The sequence below is a fragment of the Ovis aries genome, chromosome 8 (assembly GCF_016772045.2).
Source record: "Ovis aries strain OAR_USU_Benz2616 breed Rambouillet chromosome 8, ARS-UI_Ramb_v3.0, whole genome shotgun sequence".
Taxonomy (NCBI): Eukaryota; Metazoa; Chordata; class Mammalia; order Artiodactyla; family Bovidae; genus Ovis; species Ovis aries.
The window spans coordinates 88231965-88254465 of NC_056061.1; the positions used below are offsets into that span (position 1 = coordinate 88231965).

The window sequence follows — 22501 nt, forward strand, 5'->3', positions numbered from 1 at the left end:
CCAGACAAAACCAAAATAGAAACACCCTACAAAATAACCTGTCCGTACACTTCAAAAGGGCTTCCCTGATAGCTCAGTTGGTAAAGAATCCACTTGACGTACAGGAGACCCTGGTTCGATTCCTGGGTCGGGAAGATCCACTGGAAAAGGGATAGGTTACCCACTCCAGTATTCTTGGGCTTCCTTTGTGGCTCAGCTGGTAAAGAATCCGCTAGAAATACGGGAGACCTGGGTTTCACCCCTGGGTTAAGAAGATCACCTGGAGAAGGGAAAGGCCACCCACTCCAGTATTTCAGCTTGGAGAATTTCATGGACTGTATAGTCCATGGGGTTGCAAAGAATCGGACATGACTAAGCGACTTTCACTTTCACTATACACTTCAAAATGCCTAGGACATAAAAGACAGAATAAGGAATGACTCTAGGTTGAATGCTAAAAAAAAAAGTTAATCATTCAGTTGTATCTGACTCTTTGCGATACCATGGACTGCCTGGCTCCTCTGTTCATGGAATTCTCCAGGCAAGATGCTGGAGTGGGTGGCCATTTCTTTCTCCAGGGCATCTTCCCTAGCCAGGGCTCGAACCTGGGTCTCCTGCATTGCAGGCAGATTCCTTACCAATTGAGCCACTTGGGGAAGCCCCAAGGGAAGAGACTAAAGCGGTCTACAGACTTCACTAGGGCGGGCCCTAATCCCTTATAAGAAGAGGCGACTGCAACACAGACAATCACAGAGAAAAGACCATGCGGAGACACACAAAGGCAGGAGACCACAGGCCTAGAAGAAACCAAACTGCCAGCAGTCGGACCTTTACATTGCAGCTGTCAGAACCACAGAAGCATAACCTTCTGTTGTTTAAGTCGCCCAGTCTGTGGTATTTGTCACAAACTGACTCCTTGGAAAAGACCCTGATGCTGGGAAAGATTGAAGACAGGAGGAGAAGGGGACGACAGAGGATGAGATGGTTGGATGGCATCACCGACTCGATCGGCATGAGTCTGGGTAAACTCCGGGAGTTGGTGATGGACAGGGAGGTCTGGCGTGCTGCGGTTCATGGGGTTGCAAAGAATTGGACACGACTGAGCAACTGAACTAAACTGAATAGTGTGTACTCAGCTGCTCAGTCATGTCTGACTCTGCAACCCCATGGACTATAGCCCTCCTGGCTCCTCTGTCCATGAAATCTTTCAGGCAAGAATACTGGAGCAGGTTGCTACTTCCTACTCCAGAGGCTCTTCCCCACCCAGCAATCAAACCCTTGTCTCTTGCATCTCCTGCACGGGCAGGCGGGTTCTTTACTACTGTGCCACCTGGGAGGCCCATGACATAACACTGCAGGTCAAAGTTAATTTTTAACACTCCTTGCACGTGTTTGTTTTAGACTATTATAATTTTTTAAAAAACACTTTAAAGTACAACATATATTAGAATAAACTTTTGTGGGGTAACAGAAACACATGTTCAAAGAGAGAAAAGAATGATAAGTGGTAAGAGTTTCTCATTCTATTTTTAAGTGGATTGCGCTAAGTTGCTTCAGTTGTGTACAACTCTTTGCAATCCCAGGAACTGTAGCCTCCCAGGATCTTCTGTCCATGGGATTCTCCAGGCAAGAATACTGGAGTGGGTTTCCATGCTCTCTTTCAGGGAAGTGGACTAGTAATAGATGTCAAATTATTCTAATACCTAGATTCCACTGAATATATTTTAAAATTATAAAGGTCAATATTTAGAATACAGTAGAAATTATATTTCCTGCAACTTTAAAACTAAACAGAGGCATTCTGTCAATCTTTTTACTGATGGGGAGATATGCTGGTATAAAAGACGTCTGAAGTTGGAAGTGTCTGACAGCTGCCCCAGTCTGCCTCCGATGGGTCGGGTGACAGCACAGCCCCCATGAGGTGGCACGGGGCTGCAGGAAGGACTGCGTGTAATGTACACAGCCACCCCTCATCACCAGACGATTATTTTTTGCCATTTTGTTCCAAGTCTTCTCGGCTGTTTTCATTACTCACATGGTTGCTCCTATGATTTCCAAAAAGACACATTTCTCTAAATTACCAGGGTGACAATTCCCGTGCATGTTGATTTGGCTTTACAAAAGGTTAATAAAATCTTCTCCGAGTTCAGAATTCCAGTAATGTCACTGAAGGATGACTAGAGTTCACAGAATACTGAATGTTTGACTCATTTAAAATGTAAAAGAAAGATGATAGGTTCAGCTCTTTTAAAGTGAGACTTTATAAAATAAACGGAACCTAATCTTACTGTTCAGTACACAGAGCTGGGCTGTTGGGAAGATTAAATGAATACATCATCGGGGGCTCACTGATAAAGAATCTGCCTGCCAGTGGAGGAGACACAGGTTCGAAGCCTGGGTGGAGAAGATCCCCTGGAGGAGGGCATGGCAACCCACTCCGGTATTCCTGCCTGGAGAAAGCCATGCACAGAGGAGCCTGGCGGGCTGCAGTCTGTGGGGTCTCAAAGAGTCAGACACGACTGAGCGACTAAGCACGCCTGCACACAGCACCCGATAGACACGTGGAGTGGTTGCCTCCCTTTTCCTTGCAGAGGAAACTTTCCTTCTTGGTGTTAAGACTCGAGTTATTACTCTCTCTCTCTCTTTTTTTTTTTTTTTTTTTTTTGCACCAGAGTCTCAAGCGCAGCACGAATGACAACCTCTTCGGGTTTGGATAACCTTGTCTACATCGGTAGATTACATCCGAAACTACATCAGTAGTTATCAGGGAAGGGAAACCTTACACATTCACCTCATTTTTCTTTCTATCAAACTCACACCTTAAAATAAATGCAAAAATCAGGTTGTTTTTTTTCTTTTTTTCCTTCCAAGGAATTTTAAGGTATTTCCTAAGATATGCATAACCAGGAATCACTCTTTGGGGTTTATAAAGGAAATGGGGGGGAAAAAACCACTTTCCAAGTTTATAAAATTTAATACCAAGTAGTGAAAACGTCATGACTTACGTTGGCACAGTGTAAGGCTAAAGCACAGAAGACAGCAAACATCTTGAAGTTGTTCTCGTCCGTCTTGGAGAAGGCGCTGCCGCTGAGCTTGTTGACCATCTGCACCACGCCGATGACGCTGCCGCGGCTGACGATCGGCATGCAGAGAATGTTGCGGGTCGTGTAGCCTGTGTACAAGTCCACCTCTCTGCGCCCGCGGCGGGGGCACGGCAGCACAAGAGACAGCACAGGCAGGAGAGAGTAAGCCACGTGCCATCGCACACTCAGCCCAGTCCCGCTTCTCCCACACTTCACTGCAATGGAACTGTTAGCTTCTAAACTCAAAGACAGTGGAGACACATGCACGTGGTTTTTAATAAAACCTTTTTGAACATATTCTAACCCAGTTCTGCTTTCAAGAGAGTTTTTCAGAACCATCTCCAGGAGGTGTTCAGCTTCTCATCTGGTTCTAATGAGAAGCATCCCACGTCACAAAGTACATGCCAACTGTGGATTTAGAGAAAAGTCTAATACATTCGGTAAAAATGACCTGTTTGTTTGCACTTGGCCAGGTTTATGAGCGCTGTAAACTTGCTGAACAAACTTAAATGGGACTTCTTACCATAACAATTTAGAGCAGGGAGCAGCCATCTACAGACTGTACAAACCGGCGCCCTCCAGTTTTGTAAGCAATATACATGGGACACAGCCACACCATTCCTTGACGGATTCCCACTGCCCCACAACAGAGCTGTGACGCAGATGCTGTGGCTGACAAAGCCAAAAATACCTATTGTCTGATTCTTCAAAGAAGAGATTTGCTGACTCCCGATTTAGAGGAAATAGTTTCAAAATAGTTTTTGAAAATAGGAGTCATTCCACAGGAGCAATTTTACGACTACAGGCTATGAGTTAGTCGGTAGCCTTCTGATGGGTTTCTCTCACCTAGAGTGATGGTTTTGAGATTCGCCCGTGTTGCACTATCAGCAGCTCAGCCCTTTTGTTTGCTGAGTGTATTCTATGGTGTGGATATGTGTGTGTGTGTGTGTTCAGCCTCTCAGTCATGTCCGACTCTTTGTGACCTCGTGGATTATAACCCTCCAGGCCCCTCTCTCCGTGGGACTTCCCAGGGAAGAATACTGGAGTGGATACCCATTCACTTCTCCAGGGAATCTTTCCGACCCTAGGATCCAACCTGCGTCTCCTGCACTGACAGGCAGATTCTCTACCACTGAGCCGCTGCAGAAGCTCATGGTACCGGTACATCACATTTTAGATATATCTTCACCAGTTAACGGACATTATTTGTTAATTGCCAGTTTGGGGCAATTATGAATAATGCTGCCCTCAAGATTTGTCTACAAATCTTTGTGTGGACAGGTGCTGTTTTTCTTGGAGCGTTACCCAGAAGTGGAGCTGAACGAGGGCTGTGTGTGCCGAACTTTATAAGACACTGTGAATCTATTCTCCGAGGTGGTTGTGCAAACATAAACTCCCACCTGCAAGGTATGAGCATCCACGTTTCTCCATATTCTTGCCAATGCTTGCTAGCATCACTTTTTAAAAAATTTAAACCATTCAAGCTTGTATGTAACAGGATTTCATAGTCAACTAAATTTATCTTTCATCTGTTTAATGGCCATTCGTCGATCTTATTTTGTGAAGCATCTGTTAAAATCTTGTGTCCTATTTATTAAATTGGGTTATCTTGGAAGTTTTTAAAAATATATATATACTAGATACAAATATTTTGCCAGATATATATTTTGCAAATTGTTCTCACAATCTGTTGCTTTCTTTTTCATGTTATTTAAAAAGCTTTTATATGTGGATATATAAGTATTTTCAATATTTACGTACGAAAACGACAGGTTGGCTTTTTTAAGACAAAAATTGAGATTTTCAGCACACTCAATTTATTGAAAAAATATGTTACCAGGATACAGCTCTGTTTATATAAAAGTTATGCAATAAGACATTAATCAAACACCTGAAAAACTTCCCATTGCTTATGCTATTTAACTGTCCCCTAAAGGAAACCCGGTCGTGAATGTACAGAACACTGCCGTCAAAACAGGTGAACCATTACCTTCAACTTTCAGGGCATCAACCTTGAGACTTTCAATTTCGAAAGTTTTTTAAATCAAATTACATAAACTGGTTTCTAGTTCTCCAAAGTAACTCAAAACAAACAAAAATTTATTAGCAATCTTAATATCCAATAACGTCTGCAACTGATTGAGTTCCTACTTTGTGTCATGTGAAGTTGCCAGGCCTTTTCTGAATATTTTTTCTAATTAAAAAATTTTTTAAAAACCTACAAAATAGGTATTACTGTGCCCACTTTAAAGATGAGAAAACAACTGAGGCTGTGACAGATTCAGTCACTCACTTCGGGATGTTCTAAAGGTGACAGAGGACAGAGCCAGGATTTAAAATAGGTACTTTTATCACCATGTGTTACAGCCTTTGAAGATAAACGGTTTGCTAAAGGATATGCCTAGGACAAAATGATGACACTATAATGAAAAAAATTTATAAATTTAAACTCTTGATTTTTAGTTTTCCTTAAAACATTTTAAACTCCTGTAGCTGGAGATAGGGGCTTCCCAGGTGGCCTTAGTAGTAAAGAATCCGCCTGCCATGCAGGAGACCTAAGAGATGCAGGTTCAGTCCCTGGGTTGGGAAGATCCCCTGGAGGAGGGCATGGCAGCCCACTCTAGTATTCTTGTCTGGAGAATGCCATAGACAGAGGAGCCTGGTGGGCTGCAGTCCATGGGGTCACAAAGTCTTTCACGAGCGAAGCAGCTCTGCAGACACGTATGTACAGCTGGAGACAATCAATGGTTTCGAATCCATCATTTTTTATAAAGAATGAAAACACTGACTACTGATAATAAGTTGGTTCAAAGAAAGCATAACAGCATCAAAGAGGAAAAACTGACTGAGCTGGGGCGCGGAGAGCTGGGGCCCTACCGCAGAGGCTTCAGCTGAGCTGGACGGGAAAGGAGGAGGGCTGGAGCACAGGAGGCCGCCTCACCTGTTGAAGCGCGGGTCTGCGTAGGCGTCTGGGATGTTCAGAACCTCCCCGGTCCTTGCCACTTGGCCAGCGATCCCCTTCTCGATGGAAAACCTGCACACACAGAAGACAGGAGCACACAGATGTTGCAGAAAAACTTGAGATGCGTCACTGCCAGCAAACACTGAGTAAGGCAGACTGCTACTTTAAATGCTTGTTTTACTACAAAAGGTATAAAGGTGAAGCTCAAAAACACTGCATGGTAATCACTTAAAGATCTTACAAGACATAATTCATAATGCATTAAATTATGCTGAATCACAAACTGAAACTGAAAAATTAACTAGCCTTCTCCTGCACTGACCAATAATAATCCTTTAGATTTGCAAAATACCTTATAATTTACAACATGTTTCAACACGAGTGTTTTAAAATAATTCTTCCTGTGAGCTGAGACCCATATGGGTTCAGTAACTTGCCCATATACTTAAAATATGAGTGGCACAGCGAAAACAAGAATGCAGGTCAACACCAGTACCCTTTCCACCACAGATACAACCAGACCCACAGGTTATATGATCATGAGACAGAGGACCTCAATTTTAAGGTCTCTGCAATGTAACTGCCAAAATAACACAGTTTACGACTGCTGGTATCTTCACTTCTCTAATTCGTTAAGTTTAAAAACAGTCAAAATACAGGCATTATTGTATTGGATATATTTTGATATCTAATATCAGTATTTTCTTTTATACAGAAATATATTCTCATATTTATAAATAGTTTTATTATAATATTACAATAATACACACTCTCATTCAAAACATAGTTAAGATATCTGTAATCACAATAGTTGCATATTTCATTAGCTGAAAAATATACATTTTCAACATTATAGAAAATTATCATTCTTGAAATAAAGCTCCACCCCATTGATTTCCCTAAGGAAAATTCAAAAGAGAATTGACACCAAAGAGAATCAACTTTTCTTAAAAGACCAACAAGTGAACCCAGCATTGTATTAGGTAAACCGCAAGGCTGTCTTTGCCCCCGTTTTCTTGTGCTTTGAGCAACATGAACACAACAAACCAGACGGCCTTGAGCAGAGTAACAGAGCCCGTTTCACAGTTTATTCTTGATTTTCTCGGTCTGAGGGTAGCTCAGTGTGGTCTCTATGTCCGATCAGTGGAAACATAACTGAGCGGCATGCCCTTAGGTAAATGGCTGGCATTGACTGGTCAGCCAGAGAGTTACAGCCAACCACACCCTGCTCCCTGTTCTCTCTGTGCTTGGAAGTGCAGGCTCCAAGCTAATGTCTTCAAAAGGAGACCAATGCTGGCCCTGGTGAGGAGCTCTCAAACCTTCAGCAGGAGAAGTGACTCTACCTAAATGACTATATCCAGACGAATCTACTGAGCTCTAAACAAACGAAATTTTATTTTACAGAAACCTAAATGGTGCCTGCAGGCAGCGTTCTGTGAGTGTGGAATCCTAGCATCCCGGGAGCACATAAGGGGAAGCACCCCGTGGCGGGCGTCAGTGTGGGCACATTCCAGGCTTCCTGTGTGCAGACAGACAGCCCAGATGAAGAGCCGGTCCTATTAATAAGGGACAGCATCTCACTCGGAATGTTGCAACTACCACGGTACCTTAGAGTACCTTGTGGAAAAGTAGTTAAACGTTGTATACATGTGTAAAACAGAAGAAATGCGAATGTCTAAAAAAGCTTCTGAGCGCTCAGCTTGACGCGAACTAGCTCTGTGGCGTGCTCCTTGTAGGTGCCCGGTGGTGGCAGGACTCAGCCACCAGCCAAAGGCCGTCCTGCTCACGTAAGTGACAGCTGTGGCCACTGGCAGATCCAAGAACGCTCTAGCTTTAAGACGCAGCACAAGAGTGCGCTGCAATCGGTTAAACCGGCTGTTGGGTTGCAGGATAATGTGTTGAAGTTAGGAAATATACCGGGTCAGTTTCACTGCAGTCCGGACTTGCAGACAGCTCTCTGGGTGGCGAGGGGGAGGGGACAAAATTGTCTAAGCGGACCTGCTTCTAGACACGGGAGGCCCTGCAGACCCCAGGCGGGGCGCACCTTTACCTACCTGGGAGCACTAGTAAGTTTTTCCAACATGATTTCCAAAAGGACCGCCTCCGGAAGACGGCATTTCCAGGAGTGACGCTAAAGCTTCCTAGGCGCGGTTTCGCTGGCACTGCAATGTCATGCCCAGAAGCACTACCTTCAGGAGGCGGGTCCTGGTGGGAATGATATCACAGTATGACAAGTGCTGTCAGCACGCCTGTGAAGAGGCACAGACACGTGGGTGACGGAGCACCTGCCCGGCTGCCGCCAAGGCGACCACACGCTCCTGCGCGCTGTACCTGATCTCCTTGGTCTTCTTGAAGACGGGCTTCCCTTCCTTTTCCTCTCCAATATCAAAAAGGTCTGAATATAACTCCTGGTTCTTATGGTCCACCTGGAAAAGGGCACAACGGTCGGCATTCACCAGGTTTTTTGCATATATCTACAGACAAACGAGAAAACGAGAGTCAGCCGGTGAGAGGTGCAAAGAGGTTGCAGGTAAACGTTATCAGAAATAAACATGAACTGCGGCTGTTCTAGACTGGAACAGGGCGGGAAGTGAGCATTATGATTAGATAAATACAGGCATGCGAGGACGAAACTAAGCCTATGTCACTGGCCACGGGGCGGACACCAGCCGCTGCTCTGCATCCGGGCTGTGGTGCCAGGGGCGGGAGCAGTACAGCATCCCCAGGGGTTGGGGGCAGGAACCGGCCTCATTCCCCAAAAGCCTGCCACCCTGGCTCCTCTTCCGGAACCTCCCAGGCCTCCCTGGTGCCCTCGTCTGAGTCTCAGTCAGCTCGAAGGCCAGCTCGAAGGTCAGCATCTATTCCAATGGTGGGTGTTTATGAAACACCAGTTGTAAAAAAAATATGAAATACAACCTCTAATGAGACTCCAAGTGCTCATATTTACATTAGCCGCAGAATCCCAGGGACAGTGGAGAATCCCAGGGATGGGGGAGCCTGGTGGGCTGCTGTCTCTGGGGTCGCACAGAGTTGGACACGACTGAAGCAACTTAGCAGTAGCAGTAGCAGCAGCAGCAGCACTTTATTTATTACACTAACAATAATGTGCAACAAGTAGCGTTTACTACGTGCCAGTTTTTCAGTACTTATGTGCACTAGTTCACTTAACCCTCACAATAACCGTTTGCACGCCAGAAGACCCGAGGCACGGAGAGGCGACTTGTCTACTACCACACGGCTCGTAGAAGGTGGATCTGGCATGGGAACTCACACAAGCTGCCGCCATGGCCTAAGCTCTTGAAACAAGTACGCTTTCCTCTTTCTGAATGGAAAACTGTGTATTAATATAGCCATTCATTTGTCCATCAATTCCTTTCAATGAGTATTTCTCTAATGCCTAACACTTCTCACTGTCCCCAGTGGGCTGGGATTACAGCAATGTCACAAAAGCTGTATTTACATATGTTCAGAATTCTGGCAACTTCAACCCTGTAGATGACAGACATGAAATGACTGCTCCGAGAAGAACCATTACAAAGTCTATGCAAAAGGTTCCTAGGCCACCTTGTGGCCAGAGGAAAAATACATGATCTCATGTAAAAATACCTTAGAGATTTCATAGAAAGAAATCAGAGTGGTTTAGGGACCTGTTCCTCCTCGTCTTTCGTCTTTGTCTTCCCTGTTGTCAGCAGCTGTACTCACTCACCCAGCAAACACTGGATGTTCCTTATGCACCGTGAACCAAGTACCCTGGGCATCGTGAGTGCCAACTCCCAGGGGACTTCTCTCCTCCACTAGCTGACTCATGAGTTCCAGGGCAGTAGAACTGCTTCCTTTCCTCCACAGTATCCCAAATGTCCAGAATCAGGCTTACAGAAAGGTCAGCTAACGTCCACAGGCCATCTAAACTCACCCCGCTTGCAAACAAAGGTTCACTGGGACAGAACCACGCTTTATGAGTGGTTCACAGCTGCTGTATCAGAAGCCTGGAATAGCTGTAGGAGACTATGGCCCAAGAAGCATAAAGCTTTACTATTGGCCCTTCATAATAAATTTGCCAGCCCTCAGGTCAGAACATACCAGATATCTCTACAACCCAACAACTCTCAATAAACACTTGAGAAGGAGGAGCAACATATAGGAAGGAAGGAAGCGGTGGGACTGCACTGTTAGCAAGCTCAGGAGGTCTTGAACTGTTAAATGATAATAATGACCCTGAACTGGTAAATCATATACGGTGAAATCTGCACCCTTAGCGGTCATGTCAGTTGCCTAATACTCTGGCACATATTCATGTTAATAGTTGTAAACATCTGGATGAAATGGACAACTTTCTAGAAAATGAATTTGGGAGAGAAATATCTGAATGAGATTAGAATAAACCGATGACTGAAATACTGTAAAAAAAAAATTATCCTCATAAAAGGCATCAGGCCCAAATAATTTCAAATATAAATCATTAAATAATTTTCAAAAATAAAGTCTCATCTAATTTAAACTAGTGTAAGTTCAGACAGATGCCTGGGTCAGGAAGATCCCCTGGAGAAGGAAATGGCAACCCACTCCAGTACTTTTGTCTGGGAAATCCCATGGACCGAGGAGCCTGGTGGACTATAGTCCACGGGGCTGCAAAGAGTCAGACACAACTAAGCAACCAACACACACATCCAACTTCAGACAAAACAAAACCTCTCTAGTTACTCTTACAACCCTTGCTATGTCACTGATACTGAAAACTGACGAAGATACTATAAAAAAGAAAATCACAGACAATTTATCTTGGAAAGAGAAGAAAAACTATAATAAAAATATCAGCAAGTCACACTTGAGGATAATATTTTTAAATTTTCAGTAATTTAAAATTATACTTCACTCACAACTTCCAGTATTGGAAAGTCTATTATTATAGCTCATAAAGCAATAAAAAAAAAAGGAGAAAAATCACATGACTATTATCATGGCTATCAGAAAATATATGTAACAAAATTCAGTATTTATGATAAAATTTTTTAAAATAGAAATTTTGTAGAAGAAAAATATATATGTATGCATACATATATCAGCATACACAGACACCCTAATAGTGTGTGAAAATTATAGTCTACATCATAGAAAGTAATACAATATCAGAGTCATCCTATTAACATTAAGACATTAAAGTTATGCACAAGACAAAGATATGTTATCATAATTATTAATACACAATTAGGTGAAAGACTGAAAAAGGAAATGGCAGCCACTCCAGTATTCTCGCCTGGAGAATCCCATGGACAGAAGAGCCTGGCAGACCACAGTCCACGGGGTCGCAAGAGTCGGACACGACTGAGCGACTAAACCACTAGCAGGTAAAAGGCAATGGTTCTAATGTTAGGTGGTGTTACTGAATATGTTGGAAAATCAAGAAAATCAACTGAAAACAATTACAAGCAGTAGGAAAAACTTCTGCTTTAAGATAAGTCACTCTAAATATACATTTATTTTAAAAATTCTCCCTGAATATTAAGCTTTCAGTTTGTAATGATACTCAGAAGCTGGAAATGAATTAATAAAGAAATCCTAGGCATATTTTGGTAACCCAAGCCTCAGAAAGTGAAAAGTGAAAGTTGCTCAGTTGTGTCCAACTCTTCGAGACCCCAAGGACTATGCAGTCCATGGAATTCTCCAGGCCAGAATACTGGAGTGGGCAGCTTTTTCCTTCTCCAGGGGATCTTCCCAACCCAGGGATCGAACCCAGGTCTCCCACATTGCGGGCAGATTCTTTACCAGCTGAGCCACAGGGAGACCAAAGATTACTGGAGTGGGTAGCCTATCCCTTCTCCTGCGGATCTTCCCAACCCAGGAATCAAACTGTGGTCTCCCGCATTGCAGGTGGATTCTTTACCAACTGAGCCACAAGGTCATCATAAACGCCAGCCTATCTCCCACACACCTTCTCTCTCTTACATACAAACACAGGTTTACTTATAAGTGGAAATAATTCTTGACAGCAATAGAGGATTTCAAATTCAGTGGAAATATATCTTCAAATTTCTGAGGAAAACATTTTAAACTTAAAATTCTTTACCAGATCAGGCTAACATTCAGACATGAGGCAAAATGAAGATATTTCAGAAGCACAAAGTACTCAGAAAATTACTACTTTTGAACTATTTTGGAAAAGGAGATGAGCTCAAGAAAAAATTAATAGATAAATTCAAGAAAGCATAGGACGACCTGGAGCGTAAGCAAAATTGACGAGCAAAGAAACTACTAAAGCTATAATTAAACTGCACATTTCGTTAGTAAATGTTATCTATGAAATTACAGCTGTCATATAAAAAAGTTAATTAAAAAGACTGAAAATATCTGGTTGTGTCAAAAAAATACATAAGATTAGAAGGCCAAACAGGAGGGAATAGGAGTTTGCTGTTCTTAGGGTTAGTGAAGCCTCCAGAGGACAAGGCCTATACAGAGGTAAGCTGCACAGAGCCAGAACAGCCCATTCCTGTCCTGAAGATGTCACTTGAGCCCCCAGGCCCAGCAATCACAGGATTCTGAACCTTCAGGTCTCTCCAGGGTGATACAAGCTAAGAAACTTCCCCTTGATTCTCTCAGGCTATTGTGAGTTAGGTAGTGATGTCTTTCGCCTTACACCAGAGAGTCGAGACTGACAAGCAAGCTCAAGGCAAGTCTGATATGAGAGAGGGAGAGGGAGAAAATATCCATTAATTGAATTATAGATGAGGAAGAGAATTTAAGTACAGGCAAAAAAGACAGCCATTAAGCAATCTTACTTATGCATGTAGATGAAAAAGTCAGAAAAATAATAGCAACCAATTCAGGAGTAAAGACTACAGCTACATGAAAAGTGAAAGTGAAGTTGCTCAGTCGTGTCTCACTCTCTGCGACCCCATGGACTGCAGCCTACCAGGCTCCTCTGTCCATGGGATTTCCCAGGCGAGAGTACTGGAGTGGGGTGCCATTGCCTTCTCCAAGGGATCATCCCAACCCAGGGATTGCACCCAAGTCTGCCACAGTGCAGGCAGACACTTTATTGTCTGAGCCACCAGGGAAACCCCCACCACACAGGGATCAATAATTCCAGGAATGCAAGAGTCATTTAACACTAAGTGATAAATTAATATAGTTCCCGATTCTAATTGATTAAAGGAAGAAAAATTACATAATTTTAATAATGACTTACAAAATTTGATAATGTTTGACACCCAATTGGGTATAAACTCAAAGAAAGGAACAGAAGGAAAACATTTTTAAGATAATAAACAGTATCTACTGGGGGACCTTCAATAGTTATACACAGCAAGGACACATGAGAAGCATGGACATTAAAGAAACTACAATATCTTCACTCTCACTGGTCCACTCCACAGTATTCTCAGGGCCTAGCAAACTCAGTAGAAAAGAAGCAAGACATAGTGTAAACACTGGGGAAACTGAACCACCACTCTCACTTATCACTATAAATGATCTTTCTTGAAAATCCAAGGTTGTAAACTGAAAAAAACAACGTACCAAATATGGGGGATCAAAGTCAGTACATTCAATCAAGAGAGATTTTTTTTTAAATTGAAAATAAGACAATGCTGTTGCATAAGACTCCATACACTAAACATATCAACTCTACTTAAGATTTTACGAAATTCAAGGTAATTCCGATGTAAGTCACACTCCATGGTGAAGAGGGATACATCACAGGAATGCTGGGTTCATATAACATCCAAAAACCACTCTGGATAATACACTATAGATCAATAAGACAAAAATTTAAATAAACACATGGTCATCTTAATAAAGGCAGAGAAAATAAATGAGGACAATACCCAACATCCCATCATGATTTAAGACACTGAAAGCTAGGACTAGAAGGAGATGGCCTCACCCTGATAAAGGCTGCCTATGAGCAGTCCACAACTAACCCACACAGTTACCTGTGAAAGACTGCAGAATGGGCGCAGGACACCCACACTCCCCACCCCCTAGTTCAGTGCTGCCCTGGGGGACCTAGCCAGGACAAGTAGGCAACAGGGGGAAAGGTTGCAGATTAGGGCGGAGGAGCCACAACTGTCAGTAGCTGTGGATGACATAGGACACTGAAGAACCCACCAGGAAACTGCCAGAAATAATGAGCTCATCAAGACTGTAGGATAGGGGATCAAGGCAGAAAAAGCAAGTTTACTTCCATAAATTCTCAATGAAACATCTGAAAATAAAATTAAGAACACATTAATAATAGCATGAAACAGCAGTAAAGATACACATCTGGGAGTAACTTTATGTGACAGTGTTAGCTACTCAGTCATGTCTGATTCTCTGTGACCCCATGGACTGTAGCCCGATAGGCTACTCTGTACATGGGATTCTCCAGGCGAGCATACTGGAGTGGGTAGCCATTCCCTTCTCCAGGGGATCTTCCTGACCCAGGGATTGAACCCAGGTCTCCTGCCTAACAGCATTAAAAGATAAAACATCTAGAAATAACGTTTCCAAAATAACGGCAATGCTTGTACTCTGAAAATTACAGAATAGTGTTGAAAAAATTAAGAAAAATTTAAATAAATGGAAAACGCCCTTGTTCCTGTACTGGAAGACTTCATATTATCAAGAAGGCAATATTCCCCAAATTGATGTACAGTCAACAAAATCCCTATCAGAAACCCATATGACCTATTTGTAGAAATTGACAAGCTGGTTTCTAAAATTTACATGGAATTGCAAGGGACTCAAAATAGCCAAAAGAGAAATGAATATGAAGAACACATTTGGAGGAATTCACACTTGCTGACTTCAAAACTTGCTATAAAGCAACAGTAATCAAGACGAGATGGTACTGTCATTAAGCTGGACATATAGGTCAACTGAATAGAACAGAGACCCTAAGAAGAAAACAGTGTGAGCACGCTCAACTGATTCCAGGAAAACTGCGTTTAAAGGGAAAATAAGAGTCTTTTCAACAAATGCTGCTGGTAAAATTGGATAGCTACCTGCAAAAGAAGGAAACTGGACATGTTCTTACACCATGAACAAAAATGAACTAACGTAAGTGAGTACCCTAACTAAACGTAGAAGCTAACGCTACAAAACTCTTAGAAGAGAATATTGGAGTAAGTTTTCATGGTATCTGATTTGGCAGTGGATTCTTAGATATGACACAAGTGTGAGCAACCAAAGCAAAAAGATAAATTAGACTCCACGAAAATTAAAAATGTTAGTACTTCACGCTATCAGGAAAGTGAAAAGATATTAACAATTTTTTTGGAAACAAATTCAAATGTCCACCAGCTGATGAATGGATTAAAAAATGGCGGTATGCATATTCACACACTAGAATATTAGTTGCCTACCAAAAGGAATGAAGTAATCACACATACTACAACACGCATGAACTTTGAAAACATTATGCTAAGTGAAAGAAGCCAGGCAGGAAAGGCCACATAGTACAGGATTCCTTTTATGTGGGATTTAGGTGAAATCCACAGAAGAGAAAGTAAATCAGTAGTTACTGCAGGCTGGGGGGTTCAGGGGATGGGGAACAGACAGGTGGCATCTAAAATCCTTGGAAGTTTCTTTCTGAAGTAATGAAATGCTCTAAAATTCACTGGCGATGGTTGCAGCTATCTGAGAATATGGTAAAGACCACTGAATTAAGCACTTTAAATGGATTAACTGTATTGTACATGAATTATATCTCAATAAAACTGTTTTCTAACGTAACATTAAGAATACAAGAACTGGCCAATGGCATTTCTTGTACTCCTGGTACAAGCTATATGTCAGTTCATGTTATATATTTTTATGTCTTCTTAAACACTTTTCATTGCTTTATAAATTCCTTAAATTTTGTCATAACCAAAGAGGCTATTTTTCTTTTTACTATGCAATCAGTTACTTTCTTTTTCTGTCCAAACAAAGCTGACCCTTGAGCACTGCCCACCCAATAAAAAACCCACATTTAGCCTCTACCGCCCCCCACATATGCGGTTCGTCCGTACTCACAGTCCCACATCTACAGACTCCACAGCTCCGGATGGAGTCTCACTGCAGTGTTTAACTACTGAAAAAAGTCCACGTGTAAGTGGGCCTGTTCAAACTCATGCAGCTCAAGGGTCAACTGTCAAATCATCAGTGTAACCACTTACAGGGACAATGTGCTGAAGGCAGTGACCCCTACATGACCCTCAGGAAATGCTCTGACGCTGCGCAGGGCACACTCATACCTGACCTGCCATGACATCAGCGAAACAGATCACTGCGCACCCTGAAACCTGGGGATGAAAGGAAGCCTTGTTGCGCAGGATCACTATGTCTCGAGAAAGACCAGGAAAACGGGAAGGAGAAAGAACACTTATCAAAACACACAACAAGGCATAGATGGTCCCAAGCAAGCCTGCCTGGCACGCTCGTGCCCACATGCACACCACCTCCAGCACCCTGAGCCCGCCCTCAGCGGACCCTCTCCCAGCACTAAAGCAGCAACACTTCATGTGGGGAAACCAAACTCTACTTCCTGGAGCCTTCAGTTCTAGCCCGTGAGTCTTCTGGAAGAGGGAAATAACTTAGACCAAAACTAAGTGGAATGAAACTCAGGGTTTTAGGAAGAATCATCGGAAATGCCTAATAAAACCTACATGCAAAAGGTATTCTGAACAAAGAAAAAGAGATTAAATGCTTTTTCAAATTAGCTCTCCATTAAATAATGGAAAACTCTGATATTTTTCAAAACATTATCCATAACCCCTCCAAAATTAACGGAAGTGACAGATCAATCAAGGTGATGCCTCCAGATCACTTTCATCATATTTAAAACAGCATGTATGTCTTGTACATTAAAATGCTCCATCATATATTAAGACACCTAAGAGTAGTGTTAGTCACTCAGTCGTGTCTGACTCTTTGCAACTCTATCCAGGCTCCTCTATCCACAGGATTCTCCAGGCAAGAATACTGGGAGTGGGTAGCCATTTCTTTCTCCAGAGGATCTTCCCAACCTAGGTATAGAACCTGGGTCTTCTGCATTTCAGGCAGATTCCTTACCACCTGAGCACAAGGGAAGCCCATATTAGGACATGACCAAAGGTTAAACAAAATAATTTTTACAACAGAAGGCAACCTACCATTATGTGTTCAAGTAGAGAATCTATTGCAACTATGTTATCAAAATACGTTCTGAAAAAAAAGAAAGGTAAAATCTTTAAGCAATGTTGTTAGAACACAGAACATATTAAACTTTGAATACATTTCCCAATTTTGTCTACATTTAAATAAAAAAAACAGAAAGGTATATGTTGTTTAACTCTTTTCCTTTTGGGGAAACAACCAATAATATTATTTTTAAGAGGTAAACGAAAGTTTACCATTGACTTTAGTATAAGGGCTCTAATTCCAGAGATCGCCTTCAGTAATTATTTTATCAGCAAGTATTCAAGGTAGAGAAAAAGTTTGTAGCATTTAACTAAAACGATGAAGAAATAAAACTGGTACATCAAATTTAACATCTCACTAATAACTTTGATATAAAATAAAAATATTTAAATTTGCTAAATATCATTAATAAGATAAAAATATAAATAATCACTGAAAATCCCAAAAGCTAGAATGTAGTTTAACTGTATTTTTTAAAAAAAGCAGGGAAATTCATTTGAGAAGAAATATCAGAATACAAGCAATGATAGGACCTGACAACTCTACGCAAGTAAATACAGATTCATCATTATGAACTGCAAGTAAATATCTGTGGGGCACATGGCACGTATATTAAAACGTAGAGTGGAGAAACAGATAAATCAGTAGGCATGTGTTACAGGGAATAGGTAGCAAATACTCTTAACACAGACTGTTGGCGAGGTACTGCTCTCAGTTTAGGTCTGTGAGAATTTAGCCATGTATGCAGGATTAAGATAACTTATAGCAATTAACAATGCCCTTTTCAAGAAGAGAAGTCATCTGACTTGAAGCTGTTGATATGCTTAGTTACAGCATCTACTGAGGAATATCCTGTAAGGAACAGGTTGAAGAAAATGAGTTTCCCCCTGGGGAAGAGATTTAAGGTGTCACATGAGGGTTTTAACTGGGCTTTGGGAGGCTTGCCAAGTGTTCAGATAGGCTAGCAAGAGGCCAAACACGGCTTCCCTTCCCAGGTGTCTCTGAAACAGTCACATCTGGTGTCCAGACATACTGTTTCATTCTGTCTCAGAGAAGATATTGATAGTTGGCTGAGGGAATCAAAAGAGCACGCCCTCCAACCCAAACTTCCCTAATTTAGTATTTCAAAACACAAAGATGCAATTTCAAAATCACAAGTGAGGGGATTACGGGACTTGGTGATGAGTAAGCTAGGGACACGTCAGGGGAACAGCGTCAGAGCTGCTGCGGAGTGCTCCTTGAGTTAATAACCTGTCGTGGGGTGAGGCCCTGAAGCTAGCACATCCTGGGACGTTTTCAGATCTCAGCCACTGAGCAGACGGTCAGAGAGATATGAATACATGACCTTCCCTACAGCAAGCAAACCTGGTGTGGATCTGACATTTAATAAACATCTGTGCTTGCTTCCACTGCCAGCCTAAGAGACTTTTCCTAGGTTAAACTCCGGGGAAGGGCAGCATCTTTTTGAGAATGGCACCTGAGCCACTACACATGGGAAAACTGAAACGATAATGTTAATAGCATGTTTTAATTTACTGAAGTTCACAGCAAAGGCCAGAGAGGACTTCTGGAAAATGATAAACTACAACACCCCACCTCCTTCTACTGCTGTCAATTCTCTCCTACGGAAACAGAAACAGGCAGGGCATCTCTCTGTACAGTCCCTAACACCTTCTAGTGAGTCGTTTACAAATATGCTGAACTGCAAATTAAGACGATCACATATACATCTTTGATCCTTTACTTGTGAAGTGAATGGGGATGAGAAGGAAACTCTCTAATCGCAAACATGCTGGACCACACTTACCGGGTCACGTGCCTGATAAACACTGATCTTCTGCTAGTGACTGCAGTGGACAGCAGTCTGTCATGGTGAGGGCTGGCACCTGATCTAAACTGTTGACCAGTTAGAGCTTACCACATCCCTAGAAATGAACACTTACTTTGATACATCGAGTAGAAAGTCATTCAGTTCAGTCTGTTTGGCAAGACCTCTGCATACCTGCCATACAAAACAGTGGCTATTAATTTTGAGGGATTTTTGTTTATTTTAGGAATGAAAATTCCAGAATATTATTTACCTTATTCATTTAAAAAGGCATAACACAATCACTACTTCAAGGATTTTTAAAAATTGTTCAGTTCAGTTCAGTAGCTCAGTCATGTCTGACTCTTTGTGACCCCATGAATCGCAGCACGCCAGGCCTCCCTGTCCATCACCAACTCCTGGAGTTCACTCAGACTCACATCCATCGAGTCCGTGATGCCATCCAGCCATCTCATCCTTGGTCGTCCCCTTCTCCTCCTGCCCCCAATTCCTCCCAGCATCAGAGTCTTTTCCAATGAGTCAACTCTTTGCATGAGGTGGCCAAAGTACTGGAGTTTCAGCTTTAGCATCATTCCCTCCAAAGAAATCCCAGGGTTGATCTTCAGAATGGACTGGTTGAATCTCCTTGCAGTCCAAGGGACTCTCAAGAGTCTTCTCCAACACCACAGTTCAAAAGCATCAATTCTTCGGCACTCAGCCTTCTTCACAATACAACTCTCACCTCCGTACATGACCACTGGAAAAACCATAGCCTTGCCTAGACGTACCTCTGTTGGCAAAGTAACGTCTCTGCTTTTGAATACGCTATCTAGGTTGGTCATAACTTTTCTTCCAAGGAGTAAGCGTCTTTTAATTTCATGGCTGCAGTCACCATCTCCAGTGATTCTGGAGCCCCCAAAAATAAAGTCTGACACTGTTTCCACTGTTTCCCATCTATTTCCCATGAAGTGATGGGACCAGATGCCATGATCTTCGTTTTCTGAATGTTGAGCTTTCAGCCAACTTTTGCACTCTCTTTTTTCACTTTCATCAAAAGGCTTTTTAGTTCCTCTTCACTTTCTGCCATAAGGGTGGTGTCATCTGCATATGTGAGGTGATTGATATTTCTCCCGGCAATCCTGATTCCAGCTTGTGCTTCTTCCAGTCCAGCGTTTCTCATGATGGACTCTGCATAGAAGTTAAATAAGCAGGGTGACAATATACAGCCTTACATACTCCTTTTCCTATTTGGAACCAGTCTGTTGTTCCATGTCCAGTTCTAACTGTTGCTTCCTGGCCTGCATACAGGTTTCTTAAGAGGCAGGTTAGGTGGTCTGGTATTCCCATCTCTTTTAGAATTTTCCACAGTTTATTGTGATCCACACAGTCAAAGGCTTTGGCTTAGTCAATAAAGCAGAAATAGTGTTTTTTTTTTAAATCTCTTGCTTTTTTGATGATCCAGCGGATGTTCGCAATTTGATCTCTGGTTCCTCTGCCTTTTCTAAATCAATCTTGAACATCTGGAAGTTCACAGTTCACGTATTGCTGAAGCCTGGCTTGGAGAATTTTGAGCATTACTTTACTAGCGTGTGAGATGAGTGCAATTGTGCAGTAGTTTGAGCATTCTTTGGCATTGCCTTTCTTTGGGATTGGAATGAAAACTGACCTTTTCCAGTCCTGTGGCCACTGCTGAGTTTTCCAAATTTGCTGGCATATTGAATGCAGCACTTTCACAGCATCATCTTCCAGGATTTGAAAGAGCTCAATTGGAATCCCATCACCTCTACTAGCTTTGTTCATAGTGATGCTTTCTAAGGCCCACTTGCCTTCACATTCCAGGATGTCTGGCTCTAGGTGAGTGATCACACCATCATGATTATCTGGGTCGTGAAGATCTTTTTTGTACAGTTCTTCTGTGTATTCTTGCCACCTCTTCTTAATACCTTCTGCTTCTGTTAGGTCCATACCATTTCTGTCCCTTATCGAGCCCATCTTTGCATGAAATGTTCCCTTGGTGTCTCTAATTTTCTTGAAGAGATCTCTAGTCTTTCCCATTCTGTTGTTTTCCTCTATTTCTTTGCATTGATCACTGAAGAAGGCTTTCTTATCTCTTCTTGCTATTGTTTGGAACTCTGCATTCAGATGCTTGTATCTTTCCTTTTCTCCTTTGCCTTTTGCTTCTCTTCTTTTCACAGCTATTTGTAAGGCCTCCTCAGACAGCCATTTTGCTTTTTTGCATTTCTTTTCCATGGGGATGGTCTTGATCCCTGTCTCCTGTACAGTGTCATGAACCTCCATCCATAGTTCATCAGGCACTCTATCTATCAGATCTAGGCCCTTAAATCTATTTCTCACTTCCACTGTATAATCATAAGGGATTTGACTTAGGTTATACCTGAATGGTCTAGTGGTTTTCCCTACTTTTGTCCATTTAAGTCTGAATTTGGCAATAAGGAGTTCAAGATCTGTGCCACAGTAAGCTCCCGGTCTTGTTACTGTTGACTGTATAGAGCTTCTCCATCTTTGGCTGCAAATAATATAATCAATCTGATTTCGGTGTGGACCATCTGGTGATGTCCATGTGTAGAGTCTTCTCCTGTGATGTTGGAAGAGGGTGTTTGCTATGACCAGGGCATTCTCTTGGCAAAACTCTATCAGTCTTTGCCGTGCTTATATGTTCCTGAGCATATATCCCACCTACGTTCAGTACTGTCAGATCCAGGAAGTCCTTGATTCTCATACCATTATCCATATATATATATATATATATGCTTTATATATTTTATTTGTTTTGTATATATATATATATATATATATATATATGAGCAGAGACATTACTTTGCCAACAAAGGTTCATCTAGTCAAAGCTGTGGTTTTTCCAGTGGTCATGTATGGATGTAAGAGTTGGATTATAAAGAAAGCTGAGCAGCAGAGAATTGATGTTTTTGAACTGTGGTGTTGGAAAAGACTCTTGAGATTCCCTTGGACTGCAAGGAGATCCAACCAGTTCATTCTAAAGGAAATCAGTCTTGAATATTTATTGGAAGGACTGACGAAGCTGAAACTCCTATACTTTAGCCACCTGATGCAAAGAACTGACTCATTTGAAAAGACCCTGATGCTGGGAAAGATTGAAGGCAGGAGAAGAAGGGGATGACAGAGGATGAGATGGTTGGATGGCATCACCGACTCGATGGACATGAGTTTGAGCAAGCCCAGGGAGTTGGTGATGGACAGGGAGGCCTGGCGTGCTGCAGTCCATGGGGTTGCAAAGAGTCAAACATGACTGAGTGACTGAACTGATGTATGAAGACACACACACAGATACACACACATTTTCTCCTTATCAGAGTTCCTCACCAATCTGAGTTTGCTGAAATGGACTTAAAACAAGAAACAGTGGAAGACACAAAACAGAATTTTATTGCTGCCATGTTCCTGAACTTAAGAGTCTAGTTGTCAGGGAAACTCTATGCAGTTTGTGACTTTTAAATTAGATCACATTTTCAAGAGAATCTAGGAACTTAAATT

At 42.2% G+C, this 22501-nt stretch overlaps 1 protein-coding gene across 4 annotated transcripts in view; it reads right to left on the reverse strand.

Annotated features, from left to right (window-relative positions):
* Positions 1 to 22501, reverse strand: part of PDE10A (phosphodiesterase 10A) — a 581099-nt gene that overhangs the window by 45279 nt on the left and 513319 nt on the right. For all 4 annotated transcript variants that reach the window (XM_042253703.2, XM_012183244.5, XM_042253702.2 and 1 more), the window contains 5 exons: positions 19107 to 19165; positions 17136 to 17187; positions 8356 to 8498; positions 6004 to 6096; positions 2985 to 3171 (listed from right to left, as the gene is read on the reverse strand). In XM_042253703.2, coding sequence (XP_042109637.1) covers positions 2985 to 3171; positions 6004 to 6096; positions 8356 to 8498; positions 17136 to 17187; positions 19107 to 19165 — 534 coding nt within the window. The remainder of the gene's footprint in view (positions 1 to 2984; positions 3172 to 6003; positions 6097 to 8355; positions 8499 to 17135; positions 17188 to 19106; positions 19166 to 22501) is intronic.